At 52.4% G+C, this 15185-nt stretch overlaps 2 protein-coding genes across 2 annotated transcripts; both read left to right on the top strand.

Moving 5' to 3' along the window:
* Positions 1–676: 676 nt before the first annotated feature.
* On the top strand, positions 677–3910 carry cwh43 (the record flags this gene model as incomplete). Its single annotated transcript, XM_036641031.1, has 5 exons — positions 677–767; positions 914–1414; positions 1469–1595; positions 1690–1731; positions 1786–3910. 5 exons carry the CDS (start codon positions 677–679, stop codon positions 3908–3910), a joined length of 2886 nt encoding a protein of 961 aa, XP_036493434.1.
* A 10231-nt stretch (positions 3911–14141) lies between these two features.
* Positions 14142–15120, top strand: CGCS363_v009183 (Succinate-semialdehyde dehydrogenase; the record flags this gene model as incomplete). The annotated part of the gene is made up of 2 exons (XM_036641032.1): positions 14142–14546; positions 14752–15120. The coding sequence occupies 2 exons, from the start codon at positions 14142–14144 to the stop codon at positions 15118–15120; spliced, it is 774 nt and encodes a 257-aa protein (XP_036492829.1).
* Positions 15121–15185: the final 65 nt, after the last annotated feature.

The raw sequence follows: 15185 nt of genomic DNA on the forward strand, positions 1-15185 counted from the left end.
GCTCTTGAGTCGAAGCTGATTGGGTTCTGGGATCTTTCAGCCTTGTGCCAAGCTCCCCGGCGGCGCTAAACCGTAAAGTGCCTCCGCCATTCCCTGTCCCAAAGCAGCGCCCGTTTGGTGCCATTGGGGCCATTCGGTACCATTTGGTGGTAAACAGCAGGGCAGCACGCACGAAAGAGCAGAGCTCCAGTGGGTTTCTGCCGGTGGTTCACGGTGCATTCTGTCATCACCTTCCCTGCCATGCAGCTCCACTGTGACGCCCCGAATGCTCCGGGGGCCGCACGCTGCCCGCGGTGTCATTGCTAATGCTGCCCGCACTTGCCGCATCGCAGCGTTACTTCACTGCTGCTGCTGCTGCTGCTGCTGCTGCTGCTGCTGCTGCTGCTGCTGCTACCTCATTGCTTGCTTACTGCTGGCTGCAAACCATAAGGCGCCTGCCTGGGACAAACGGACACAAACACGCGATCGGCCCGCCGAGGCACAAGGCACCGATTCCACTATTATTGCTTAGGTCCTTCCCTTCCACATTCCCCTCCAAATTCCCATCTTCCCTTCCTCTCCCACCTCTGCCATCTTACCTCCCACACACACCTCCCCTCGACACACACAACACCACCACCGGATCACCCGGATGACCCTCTCTTCCCTTTGTTTTGCTTGAGCTGTCCCTTCCGCCATGTCGTCCAAGTACAAGGACAAAGACGGCGGCGTCGTGCTGACCTTCAATGGCCAGTGGGTGAGCTGGTCGCACACTGCCATAGCTTATAGTAAGTCGGACCATTTTCCGGTTTGCGATGGAACCTCGTCGCGATGCTGCTGCGCGCACAATTCTCGTCACCTGCCCGCGCCCTCGGGACGACAGCAGGCGCACCACCCAAAGAACAGCTGGACTGACATCTCTGCGCGCAAACAGCTGCCTTCATTAGCGCATTCATCGTCGGCGTCTCCCTGCACTTCCACAAGATTGTCCAGAATGAGTGGTACGGCTACCCGGACGAGTGGTTCCCCTCCGTCTCCGCGACCATTGGCGACCGGTACCCCGAGCGGTCCTTCTTCATGCTCTTCATCGCAATCACCTCCGGCCCGCGCTTCGCACTCGTCGGCCTGTGGTACCTCCTCACCCGCCGTCCGGGCCAGACCCTGCCCAAGTTTACCTTTGCCATGGGCATTCTGCGCACCTTCATGTGCGGCGGCTTCACCTACGTGACCTCCACCGACGATCACGACTGGCACGACATTTTCATGATCTCCTACATTGTCGCCTCGCTGCCCTGGACCATTGGCTGTGTCACGCTGAGCCCGCCGAATCCCAAGGCGATCAAGTACCGCAAGGCGATTGCCTACTCCTTCTTCGGTACCCTTGTGCCGCTGATTTACTTCTTCATTCAGCACAAGGTGCACCGCGTCGCCGGAGGTGGGCATCCCTTGATTCCTCGCCTGCCGGGGCCCAATTGCTAACAGATACCAGCCTACACGATCTACGCCTTCTTCGAATGGGCGCTCATCCTCTTCGACGTTGCCTTCGACGCCGTGACGGCCCTCGACTTCGACACCTTCGAGGTGGTGATCAGGGATGTCAAGGGTTCCAGCAAGGGGTACGTCCAATGGCTCCCGAAATAGTCTTGTACATACCAGTACAGCAGACCAAATAAATCCGCTTCGAGGCTCCCTTTCTAAGGCTTGTAATAGTGAAAACCGGTCGTCTGTCCCCTCTGCCGTTCTCGAGAAGGAGTAGGTCCCCCCATCCCTGCGCTCGCGTGTGAACGATTACTCATGTGCGCACAGGAAAGAAAAGGCCAGCGCCGGCGTGCTGACTGCGCGCTTCACCTGGACCGAGGCCCTCGATACCGCCGCCGATGTCTACCATGGCTTCATCTTCTGGTCCATGTTGACGAGTCTGGGCGTTTTGGTGTGGTACTTCCCGCTGTGGCACATGGGTATTTCTGGCTATGAGGCCTTCGTCATGTCCACGATCCTGCCCGGCATTTTGGGAATTCGCTCGGTTCGCTCGCTGGTGATCAACAATCAGCGCTTCGTCCACCTGATTTCTTTGGTTGGTCTGCTGGCCTACCTGGTCTTGGACCCTGCGAAGCGCCTGTTCACCGTTGGTTTCGCCGTGGCTACCTCGTGCCTCGGCTGGGTTGCGACTTGGCACTCTGAGAGAGCCCACCAGGCCCGCCTCGAGTCCAAGATTCTGGCGTGGACAATTGGCCTGATCGCCTCGTCCACGGCCAAGTTCATTTGGTGGACGAACAATCCCCTCTGGCCCGTCATGCACGCTGCCAACGGTGGCTGGAATGCCACTGGCTTTGCGATTGCTGTGGTTGCGTGTTTGAGGTTTACCCGAAAGGCACCCCTGACCCGCGGCGACTACCCGGAAGACTCCAAGGGCGGTTCTTCCCTGCTCGCTGCTTTTGGTGTTGGTGGTCTGTTCTTCGGTATCCACTCGCTTCTGTCTGACACCAGCACCATGATCCTCTGGGTCTGGGATGGTTACCCGATCCGCGGCCCCACAGCCAACACCTACGGCTGGATGACCATCATCGCCATGACCGCTGGTCTCCTGGTCGGTCTTTACCGACCCGGCTTCATGAGCTCATGGACCGCGTACGGTGTTGGCTGCGTGGGTGCGGCCATCCTCACCTCATACCACCATTGGTTCGGGTACTACGGCGCTCTCACCACCGCCTTCTATCTCATGGGTCTCAGTGTCCCCTTTCTCTCCAACGCTGCCAAGAGAAGCCCTGGTCTGACATTTGGTCTGGGCTTTTTCATCTACAACTTCATGGTTCTCTTCCACGTCTGGGTCGTCGCTTATGCCTTCGTCCCCGGTGGCCCTCTCGTCCGTGAGCACACTGACTGGGTCATGATGACCACCTTCATCCTCATCGGTGCTGGTGTCTTTGACCTCACCTCCTCGCAGGCCCGCCGCCCCGCCAAGAGCCGCTCCTCCCCCTCCCAACACAAGAAGTACAATACCATTGCCGCCTTCTTCGTCAATATTGTCTTCCTCGCCGCGGCATTCATGCGATTCCCCACCAACGACTACAAGCCGTACCACCCCGAGGACCGCATCCTCACGGCTGGCATCTGGACCATTCACTTCTCTCTCGACAACGACATGTGGTCCTCTGAGTACCGCATGCGCGACCTTATTAAGGAATTGGAGATTGACGTCGTCGGTCTCCTCGAGTCAGACCTTCAGCGCATCATCATGGGCAACCGTGATACCACCCAATTCCTTGCCGAAGACCTCGGCATGTACGTCGACTACGGCCCAGGCCCCAACAAGCACACCTGGGGATCCGCCCTCCTCTCCAAGTTCCCCATTCTCAAGTCAACCCATCACCTTCTGCCCAGCCCGGTCGGCGAGCTCGCTCCCGCCATCTCTGCCACCCTTGATGTTTACGGCCAGGAGGTCGATGTCTTCGTGTTCCACTCCGGACAAGAAGAAGACCCCGAGGATCGCCGTCTCCAAACGGAGTATCTCTCCAAGCTCATGGGCGAGTCAACAAACCCGTCCATCCTGCTCTCCTACCTCGTCACCAAGCCCCTCCAGGGCAACTACAACACCTACGTCAGCCCGCTCTCCGGCATGCACGACGTCGATCCCACCGACTGGGACAGATGGTGCGAGTACATCCTCTACAAGGGCCTCAAGCGCACCGGCTACGCCCGCGTCAGCCGCAGCACCATCACCGACACGGAGTTGCAAGTCGCCAAGTTCGTCATCCCCAAGTCCAAGGACGAGGTCGCGCAGATCGAGGCGCAGAGTGACGAGACGAGGAATAGACGCGTCAGCGAGCACAGCGTGCCCCAGGGATGGAAGTTCCCAGACATGTTCAAGGGGCAGGGTGTCAGGGATCACAGGTACCACGTCTTTAACGAGCCGAGGTACTATGACAACTAAAAAGAGGTTCCGAGATATTGATCTTATGAGAGATGGGAAGAGGGTGGTAATGGCTGGGTTGGGCTTTCCTTTGTCGGGGTCGGATCATGTGGTGGTTGTATATCCTAATATGAGTTTATGTTAATTGAGTTATGTCTACAATCCCGTCCTGTGTTGTTGTCGATATGAGATGTGATCGCGCATGGGGTTTACGTGTCGACACGCTGCCTGAGGGAGTAGCAGTAGTATATAACGACTCATCTCACGCGGTTTGGGCAAGACTCAGCAGCAATGCTAGGGTATGAAAGACCGCGCGGCGCTCTATCTCCGAATCTTAGACGCGTTGCAATATGAGATAATGAGCCTGGTCTATGACAGTGTCTCGTGGCGAATTGCAGTGACCCTTGCCACTTTGTGCACCGTTACACGCCCTTGTCCTGAAAGTATTCGACGCAAAAACATGGGGATCATGATGGAAGACAAGGGAGGGAGTAGGCGTTAGCGATACCATCGATGGTGCTTTCTCGAGTTCTCGGCGCTGATGATTAAACACTTAGCAGGCATCTAGTAATCATATCAAGCCTGCTCTGAACTAGCACATTCCTTGCTTCGAGGAGGTAAATCTGTATTTCCGGCTGAGCTTATATACATGTCGGAAGATCAACCTTTCTGAAGAGTGATAGTCGCACTCAGCGCCTAACTGTGGGTGTGAGGATTGGAAACATGCAGACTGGTAATAAAAACCCAATCTACACGTAAGAAAGTAGGTTTCAAAGGCAATGGTGAGCTGATTCTCAATCTTTGCGAATAGATATCCTGTAGTATGGGCTTCGTCAAGGGACCAATTATCTCGAACTTAGAAGGGAAGAAAGAAAGAAAAGGAATGTTCACCGTCCCTCATCCCTTTTATAGTATACAGTCCATGATAAGAATGTTCTCATGCAAGAGGAAGGAGATCCAGGTAGGAGTGAATAGCTTGCCTTGATAGTATCGTGAGTTGGGTCTTAATACCTTGTTTTGTTGGCCTCAAATCTAGATCCAAGAAGACGGATGCTCATTGGGCTGTGCAGAAGTCGCAGCAGAGGGAGTCTGCGAGGGTTCATATAGCCTCTGATGACTCGGTTACGTATTCCATGCGCCAGTGAGATGCTTCAGCTCGGCTATGGTGTTGGCTCTGCTGGGTTGGTGAACGAACGTGGGTCCATATTGGGCGGCGTGAAACAGCGTCAGCTGTGGCCGACAAGGATGGTTCTTTGAAGGAGTCCAGGGTTGAGATGCTACTGACGGCAAGATTCGTATATAAAAGTCTGGCGGGATAATAGAGATGCGGTCGAGCAACATTCATGTCCTTTTTCATGACAGTGTCTCACTGGAAGCGATAGATCGTAGTGCTCTACCCACGCGTCATCATACATCCCGGGAAGCATGTTGCGGGGTAACTTCCGGGGCATAGGTCGCTGATTCTGGTGTCTTCGTCCTGCTTCCGCGGTGAATACATGTTACAACACGGAGCGGACGACAGAAGATGTTGTTGAAGTTGAAGTTCAGCTTCGGAGTGAGCGTGGACTTTACGGATCCGGCCAAGGGATACCAGGGGTTCGGGAACAAAAGCATTCCGCAAGCTCATTCCGAAACATGGCACGAGCCTGGATTGCTGTAGAATACAATCCATGTGTCTGAGCTGACCTTTTGTAAAGGGCAGGCATAACGGGTACCCGATGAAAGAAGAAGGGCCATCATTGGTCCTCCGTTGGAAAAGCTGAACTGCGACTGAGGCTTGATGTACGTCATTCGTCTGGGGTTATAAGTAGCTTGAGGAGATGCGCTGGGCAATTCTTTTCCGAGCAGAGACCGCAAAATGTGTCCAAACCGCATCTGAGACTTGAACTTTAGACAGTTGGTTTGGTCTTGAGTGTCGCAACCTCTCCCTCTGGCATGACGGGTGAGAATCACATCTCACCTCAAACCCCTCCGACGGGGTATCCGTCGCGAATACGACGGAGATAGAAGCACCTACAACTAGTGTAAGCATGGTCTCGCCATCCAGAGGTAGCTGAGTTCTCATTGGAATCCACGAAGAAAAGTTGATAGCATGATTTCAGATCTGCAGGACCGATGAGGCGCTATGAGTTCCGGTTCGAATCATTGCGCTGTGCCCTGGTTCCTGCTTGGATCTACGACACACTGTCACTTTATACTCCAAGCCTGCACCTGTGCTTGGGTGTTTGACGATCCTGTGAAGAGGGCCTTTAACAAGGGCTACGTGAGACGGTTCTTTAAATGGAAGACCAACAGAAAATGACATCTGGTAGTCTTCAAGTGCCCGGGTGAATTGGTATGGCCGCAGTACCAACTGCTTTGAACATCTCCCACCTGGCCACTGTCAAGACAGAAACCAGATGTAAGCGACGCAAGGGGTCATTGCTGTTCGTCATTTTCTATAATGGGCGTATTGACGTCAAATAAATACGTGATATTATTTGACGGTCAGTTTGCCCGTAGAATCTATTGAGATTCTAGACATTGCTCGGCAGAGATGCTTGAAGAGCGCTTGGCATCGGTTTGGCGTTCAGTGCCAGAGAAGAAGAAATTGCAGGATTGGAGAGCACAGAAAACTCCATTTTTCTTGTAGAGGACACCAGGAACAGCCTGTTACCATGCCTTTTTATAGATGTGGGTGGGAAGTAGGCCCTCGAAAAGGGCATGCGTGATCACCAAACGGCTTCGTTCTCATCATGCGTATGTCTCATGCTGGGCTGCTGAGCGTACAACATGATACCAATCTGGTAGTTTGTCAGCATAGTTTCACAGACTTAGGGTGCCGGCGTTTCGGTATAGGCAGGCACCAAAATCTGGTGCACGCTGATGTGCTCCTCACCCAAAATGGGGCGGACAAAGGGCAGTTTCCGCAACCTAGTCGATGTTTGGTGATCGCTCTGCCTGCGTGGCGAGAGACACCCGGTGTCGGAAATTCTGGTCTGTCTCGGCGTCAGGCTTCCGGATCAGCCTGTTTAATCCGAATACGCGCCAGATCAAGAAGGACAAGGGTAAGATACGTTGCCGTCATCATAACAGCGGTGGCGGGCGTTGACGGGGTGAGAACTGGAGCCGGCTGCTGACTACACATCCGAACTCGCCCATATTCTTGCCTTATGTTTGCTATACTTAAGCTATGCGAATACACTTCTTGTTGAAAAAGTATCTACGAAGTTGATGTGGGCTGCAGGCTGCCGGTCGAGAAGTACATAAAGCTAGCAAATGCTATACTCAGGAAGGCCTGAAACAAGCCGGCACGGGGAATCGGACGACAGGAGGGATAGAGATGATATGATGGAACATCTACTCTTAGTTCCCGATTCTCCCCTTCACTTTCTTCTGCGAGTCTGAGGGGTCGTGCCCGCGTGCCCGCGTTATCCGTCGTTCTTCCCCAAGACGTATTCTATTTGAATCGTTACAAGACGCTTTGTAGACAGGCGATTGCTGGGAGTCAGTCTGATTTGGCTCTCCTTGAGTCAGACACACAATTGAATATCAGTGCCCCATTGTCAGGTTGAAGATGAGATCCTTTATTCCCAAAGATGGCGCCCATTTGGGGTCGGGAGGATCAAGAGACTTTCACTTGGCGACACCTTTTAAATAGTTTGAAACCCCCCCGGACTGACTTGAGACAATGTTGGACAGGCTTGTTGTAGGAAGCAGCATTCGGGACAGCTTATCTTCGACATCTAGGGTTCCGCAATATGGGTGCAGCCCAGTCTCGCATTAATCAGCTAGTAAATTGAGTGTCACATCAGCTTCCAGTATGTAGCCCTTATTTTCTTCCTTCACTGTTTGCAATGTATCTCGAGAGAATAAACTACACACATCAAAAGCGATTACTTATCATTTGGGTTTGGAATCTGTGGACTGTTTTCTAGATATTATGGAGCAACAAGAGGATGAAAAAACCTCATTTCACCGGCGGTCTTCCTTCCGAGATTTCTTGGTGAAGATGGGATTTTCACACTTGCCGTGCAACTTATATAAATGTGTTGGGTGCTCTCGTAGACATCACATGACACTCGAGTAGTTCCCGACATTGTCAGCCGCAGCATTCCCTGTCAATCAGTTATGCTTGCAAAGAGTATATATTACGAAAGGCACTCTCGTGGACCAAGGCCAACAATCCAACGTCGTTGTCGTGATGTGTTTTCTCGCGACTACTCCACCCCAGAGTGTTGATGTGATGGCGTGTGTGACCTTCGTTCGGCGACCCGTCTTGAATCGTTAGTCACTGGGTTGAAGCCGTCCTACTTGGGCGTCGTATTCGTACTCAAGGCCGAATACGTAGACGCCAGTGAAGACCAACAGATCTGCATCATTTTTGATATGGAAACCCGATATCAAGTTTATATCAGCCATCTAGAATACAAAACTTAGGTGAGATGTGGTTCCAATAGATCTCAACATCCGCGCGACTCTTGAACCAAAGTTGAAAATAAGGCCTTGAGTCCTTCCGCCGGATGTTTATGCATGGAGCTTTACCCCCCGATTAATCTGAACATTCATTTCCTGCGGGCGTCAGATGCAATCGCGACGGAGGTACAATCACATCGAACGTAGCCTTTGAGAAGGGTAGTGTTTAGGAAAAGTGTCGCGGCAATTATTCATAATTCTCTAGCGCAGAAGGTAAAAAAATGAGTCATCCTATCTGGGCGGATAACTATTATTTACTATATGAGGTATGTTAGGTCTAGTGATATATTTTATATCAATCAACTTCTACTACCATTGTTGCTATCCCTATCCCTCCGTCTTCCCTATTGCTGTCGTTGCCGTTATCGTCGTTGTCGTCGTCGTCGTCGTCGTCGTCGTCGTCGATCGTCCCTACCGTTGTACACTCACTATCCGCCCGGTTGACTATAAGTGTCCGCTCGGATACCAAAACTCAAACGAACTGCTCTTTACATGTGTTTTGGCCCATGGACAGTGTATAAGAGCAACATTTCGACGCCGCGAGGACATTTTGGTACCTCATGCAATGTCTACATAGCCGTTAAGTACCTCCTCTTCTGATTTATTGACGAGCTGAGCGTATTCCAATCTTGATCTTGGCAATAAGCAGACGCTTATTGCGGCTTGGCTTGTATCTCCGTCCAACAAATTCTGAAGTAATGTGACTTTTTCTGACATCAAGAAAGGTGAATATCTTGAATCGCAACTCCCCGATGGCACGTTCTATATTTGCGCGACTACATTTGATACAAACAGGTTCTGAACAAGCTATAAGCGGCGTTTCAAACGAGCCCAAGAACACAAATAGATGCCTAGGCCTCTGGGTAAAACCGCATGCATGCTGCGGCCAGCTGCTCACACACAAGAAATTGCATAGATCGTGCTCATTCGTGGAAAATAGCACAAGAGAAGTCAATATCTGTGAAGACTTTTCTTCCGGCTGGTCCTCACGACCGTCAAGGCCGAACACAGTTTTCATCAGAAAGCATTTTTTGGTTTGTATCTCATCTCATCATCAAACTCGACTTGCCAAAAGCCTTTCCAGCCAAGAAAACAGCTTCTACGACCATCAGAGCCATCTATCACGACAGACATAAACCAACGAGCACTGGGCAGCACGACCCTAGCAGCCTTAAGCGTGAAATGAGTTCTATTTTGTCTACCGCCCGTCTGCGGGCAAAATCCATCTAAAAAGTCTATATCGTTAAGCCAGTTCGACTTCTACTCATACTCCGTCTGATCTCAGCGTCCTCATTCTGCTTCTTGACATTATCCCACCCAGGCAGCTTGACGGAATGGTCCAGCGCGACCGGAAGGCCTCTGTGTCTGCCACGGATCATCATCAAGATCATGACCAGCTTTGAACCCGTGTACCAGCCGCCTGCGAAGCTGAACGAGTGACCCGGCAGGCCGATGGACAGTCCGATGTTGGTGTATCCAGACACGATCTCGAACAAGAAGTTGAAGACGCTGTAAGAGCGTGGGTCCTCGATCGAATGGGACGTCTCGATCAGCGTGACTAGGAACAGTGAGAAAGCAATGGCCCAAATGTCGTGCGACAGTTGTCCTCGCAGGTGTTGCGATACGAGGCTCACGTGACCCTCGGGTGTAGAAGCGGAGCCCGCGTTCGGGTTGTCGAAGTTGATGGCAGCGGACCGCTTCAGCCGTGGCTTCGCCGTCACGCCCACGCCCTGGAAGTTGTTCATCCTGCTCTGGATCTGCTTGCCCACGAATGATGTGCCACGGCGGCCAATGGCGGCCATCCTCTTGACAGGCTTGGTGGAAAAGTGGGACTTTGCTTGTGACAATGACACGCCTGATGCGGAAACTGCTGTTTGCTCTGGGCCAAGAGCATGGCCAAATGCCGGTTCAGCAAAAGTTGGCAGGAGCTCATCTATCGACTCGCCGGCGGTTGCGTCTGGGTCCTCAGTCTTTTCAGGTTCCGTGGTGTAGATTCCTAGTGACCGTTCTTCATACACCTTGAGTCATGTTAGTGAGATGGACATGCCTCAGCTTGACTCGAGATCACACTTACATTTGAGTTTCGCATGACGATGATCTCCGGATATGCGGAAATGTACATTACGATGACCCATAGGACTAGAACGTCGAAATAGAGGCTTGACACACCAACAACCCCGAAACCCGAGGATGGAATAGCTAATACAGGGTTAGTGTCTAGGCCAAAACAGAATCCTTGGCGACTTACCCAGTGCCTGAAAGAGGGCCAGTCCAACTCGCTTTCCAACTGGGTATGCCTCGATAGCAGAGTTGCCAATGCTGAGAACCAACAATAAGACCCAGTCCATGACCGCGATGGTGGAGAACATCGTGACAAAAACAAAATTGGCCTTGGCAGGGAACATCATCATGTACAGACGACGAGGGTACTTCAGGATGAAATCAAAAGCTTCCTTCCAGACAATGTGCTCGTCTTCATCAACGCACATTTTCAAAACAAACCTGCAGAAGTAGACGGTTGCTCTGAGGAACGCAGGGAACGCCGCATTTCCAGCCAGGGACAGGATGGTAACAATGGTCAAGACGAAGGCATCGTTGTCAAAGGCTGCGATGCCTGCGTCAAGGAGCGTCATTCCAGCGTTGTTGAACGAAGAGATGGCGAGAAAGATGCCAGCCCACCAGGAGTTTTGAGAGTTGACGGCTGTGATACTCTGGCTATGCGTGTATGACCAGGCGCCTAGCGTGATGGCCCCAAGCAGCTGCCAGAGGACGAAGTAGACGCAGACAATGGTAAAGAGAATCTTAAGGGCTCGGTATTCGACACCACCCAGGTACTCGCGCTGTTCCTCCGTGAGGTCGAAGAACTGGCCGTTCCTGCCGATTGACGTCTTGTTCTCGTGGATGAATGTCTTGAAATCGAAGCCTTCTGAAATTGACACCCGGCCTGAGTCGCGACTGAAAGGCCTCCGCCTGGGGGTCGCATTCGACTTGGGCGAGAGGGGCTCGGTGGAGCTGGTGGAAAGGTTCAGCCTCTGGCCCTCCTCGATGGGCTCCAGCATGCCGTGTGGCGCAGATTCATGATTGGTAGGCTGGCTTTGGCTTCGATCGTGGCCCTTTTCGCGGGATTTATACCCCGTGAGCTGGAAGGCGTCTGCCTCGGCCTGCCGCTCATGTCTTCCCTTCTTTTGCTTCCGCTTGGTTCCCTTAAAAGATGACATGACAGGGAGACCAATCATGGCTCCAGCCATACCAACTATGGTGCCAGTCTTCTTGATCCTCCTATTCCGTTCGGCCTCGACGATGTCCTCGAAACGCTTCTCAAAGACGCGGGCGCGGAGCCATATGGTGAAGATGGAGACAAAGACGGGACTGCCAAGAATCATCATCAAGGCGATGATAGCCTGCTGGGCGGTACTGAGTTTGCTGATGTCGACCGTGTTGAGTCCGGATGTCGTAAAGGCGGACATGACGAGGAAAAGGCTGTCGATGAAGCTGACGCTGTTGGCCGGGTTCGAGATTCCGTGAAAGATGCCGGCAAAGATGAGCCCGACCAATATAAAGTAGGCGTAGTGAACTGTGATGAAGTTGACCGGTGGTAGATACGGCCGGACGGCGGCCCATGATTCAATCATGCGGTCCGCCATGGCGGGATGGTCGGCCTTGAACTTCTCCCATGATTGCCATGCCATCGCTGCCGATGCTCACCACAGCGGTAGTGATGTTGTGCGCAAGTCACGCGAGCAAACAAACGCGCGGACAGCTTCTCGAATAATTCGGTCGTTAGAGGTCAGTCTGACTGCCTGCCGTAATGCGCCGGCACTTCGGATGGTAGAAAGAAAGGATTAGCCATGCAGGAAGAGGAAAGCTTGTTGTGAAGTGGGCAACTGATAAGGAAGCGTGACGCTCCCCCTGATCGACTGCAGGGCTGGAGGGTGCACCAATGCGTGTCCGTTTGGAGTCCTCTGATTCCTATCAGTTGGCAGTCTGCAGGGGCGGCTGGTCCCGGGCCCACCGGCTCTAATGACAGCTCATTACCCGTCGACAGGGGCCAGGGCATCATTGGACATCAGGTTAGCCAGCTGTTTCACAGGGCGCTGATCCTTCATTAGGTGCTCATGTTGCCAAGTCTCGCTACTGAGGTCGTGCCAAGTATCCGTAGCAAAGGACGCCCTTACTGGTAAGTCGTACTTCGTACGCGCACCAGGGGTCTGAATCGTGACGTGTTTGTTCTAGACCTGGCTCACCCCGGTCTCCCGGATCGCGGGATCTTCGGGCGGCGGGTGATCCGGTCGCACCGGAACGATTTAGTGGCGCAGGTGCTCAATTTTTATTGCCCGTCCACCAAATCGTCAACTAATTCTATGGCGGTCATCCAAGCAAGCTCCCAGGTGTCAATGACACTGCAGATCTGTAGTTGAAAACCCGATATCCTAATGTAGAGCCCTATGTTCAAAGGCTATTTTACAGCAAGTCATTAGCCGCCGCATTAGAAAAACAAAAACAAAAAAAACGGCATGCTCTCACTGGGTCGGAGATGACCAAACCTGACCTTTCTTAAGAAAGGCATGGAACATTGTGGTAACGTTGATAAGATAGGTAGGGTTTATTTAAGCTTTATCCTTGAATTCGTCTCGAACCCTCGGTCACCATGGGTGATGATAAAGCACAGTCTCTTTACGTTGAGCGATACCGACCCACCATGCGAGATCAAGTTGATATGACCTGCGTCTGCTATTTCGCTCTGTACTGCTGAGGCGTTGGTATTAGATGCTATCAGCGCTCGGTGGGTAGCATCACACTGCGCCTAGTCCTTCAATGGCCATCTCATCTATTTAGCTTCCTGGCCAGTATTTCATATTTATGTGACATATGTCTGTCAAATAATTAGAACGTACCTCTTGATGCGGTCTGCTCAGCATTCCGTGGACATCTGCGCTCTCCTTCTCTTACGATGACGTTCTCCGACGAGCCGGCCCCCCGTCGCCTGTTGACCCTTTTTTACCCCTCGGACAATGGGGAAAAACAACATGATGCGGAGCAGAAAACATATTAGCAATGAATTCCAACGGTCCATATCTTTCAAGACTTCCTTGAGATATCATACGAGCTTTGGAATAACCCATCATCGCTCGAGGCAGTACCTTATCTCACGATGATTTCTTCACATTCTTGAACGTCTAGAGTAATCCTATGATCTACAGCTCCCAGCTTTCGCGCTCGATTCGCTTGTTAGCTTGGCCGTTGCTTCCGCGAGAACACTTGCGGTTTGACAGTATAAACACAAGAAGACACGCCAAGATAGAGTTCAAAAGCCTATCTGACGTGTCTCGCAGGGACCTTCTGCAGAACAACGGCTTCGTGAATGGCCAATAGGCCTCAGGAATCGATGGGAAGACATTCGATGTTGTCAACCCAGCAACGTTGAAGACCTCAGCAACACTGCCCGAGATGGGCGCCGAAGATACCCAGAATGCTATCTAGGCAGCACACGAATATTTCAGATCTTCAAAACAACATTTGGCGAGAGAGAGAGAGCAGGGTGGCTGTGACGGTGAAACAAGCTATGCCTCGACCACATTGATTAGCCTTGATCTCGACGCTGTAACACGGCAAGAGTCTCGCTGAGGCTAGAGCGGAGACTTCCCACAGAGCCTCATTCCCCGAGTGTTTTGCCGGCGAGGCAAGCGGGCATACGGCCAAGTCGCGCCCGCAGCCGAAACCGGACAATGCATCCTGGCCATCCAGCAGCTCCCAGGCGTGGCCACCTTGCTTGCAGCGTGAAAACCTTCCCATAGCCATGATTACCCGAAAGGCTTGGGCGGCTGTAGCTGCCGGATGTACGACTGTCTGGGAACCTGCAGGCGAGACACCGCTGAGCTGCATTGCCCAGGCGGTGTTGACCAAGGAGGCTGGATTTCCCCAGGGTTCCATCAATATCGTCTTGACATTGGACAGGGTTGCCGAGGTCGGGGAGGCATTCTGCAAAAGTCTGCAGGTCCAGAAGATCAGCTTCACCGGGAGCACCCGCGTTGGGAAGCGACTTGCCGAGCAGTGCGGTCAAACTCTTAATAAGCTCTCTCTCGAACTTGGAAGCACTAGCCCGTTAATCGTATTCGAAGACGCAGACCTTGATCGCGCGGTGGAGATTCTGATGCTCGCGAAACTTCGCAATTCCGGGCGGACCTGTGTGACGCCCAACCGGGTATTTTTCAGAAGGGGATCTATGATAAGTTCTCTCTGAAGGTGAAAGAAAGAATGCAACAACTCAAGGTTGGCCTCGGGATTCAAGCGGGCGTCAACGTTGAGCCATTGACGAATGAGGGCGAGCTTCAGAAGGCCTTGTCGCACATAAAGGGTTTATACCATTTTACTTCTGAACGTATTGCCAAATACCAATCATTCAACAGATGCAAAACGTCGAGAGCGGCGAAGTCATTTTAGGAGGTTCTTTGCTACCTGAGCTGGGCGGCAATTTCATACAACCTACGTTGATGACCAACATGAAGCAGGAAATGATCACCACCCGTGAGGAAGTGTTCGCTCCCGTCCTAGGACCATATCAGTTCGGGGACGAAACCGAGGCGATTACACTGGCGAACAGCTCAAATGTCGGCCTCGGAAGCTTTGTTATAACTGAGAGCATCATTCGTAGTTACATGGTCGGCATCAACGTTGGTAGTCTGAGTGCCTGCGAAAGCGGGTACAGGCGAGAAGGTGGTGAGGTAGGGATCAACGAGTATATGGCGGTGAAGTCCATTTTGGTCGGTATCTCTTGAGTAGCATGCATTCTCCAAGACCAAAGATGGGAGAGCACAACTTATCATCTCATGCGGGGGGCGGC

This window comes from Colletotrichum siamense (genome assembly GCF_013390195.1).
Source record: "Colletotrichum siamense strain Cg363 chromosome Unknown KSG_Cg363_contig06, whole genome shotgun sequence".
Lineage (NCBI taxonomy): Eukaryota > Fungi > Ascomycota > Sordariomycetes > Glomerellales > Glomerellaceae > Colletotrichum > Colletotrichum siamense.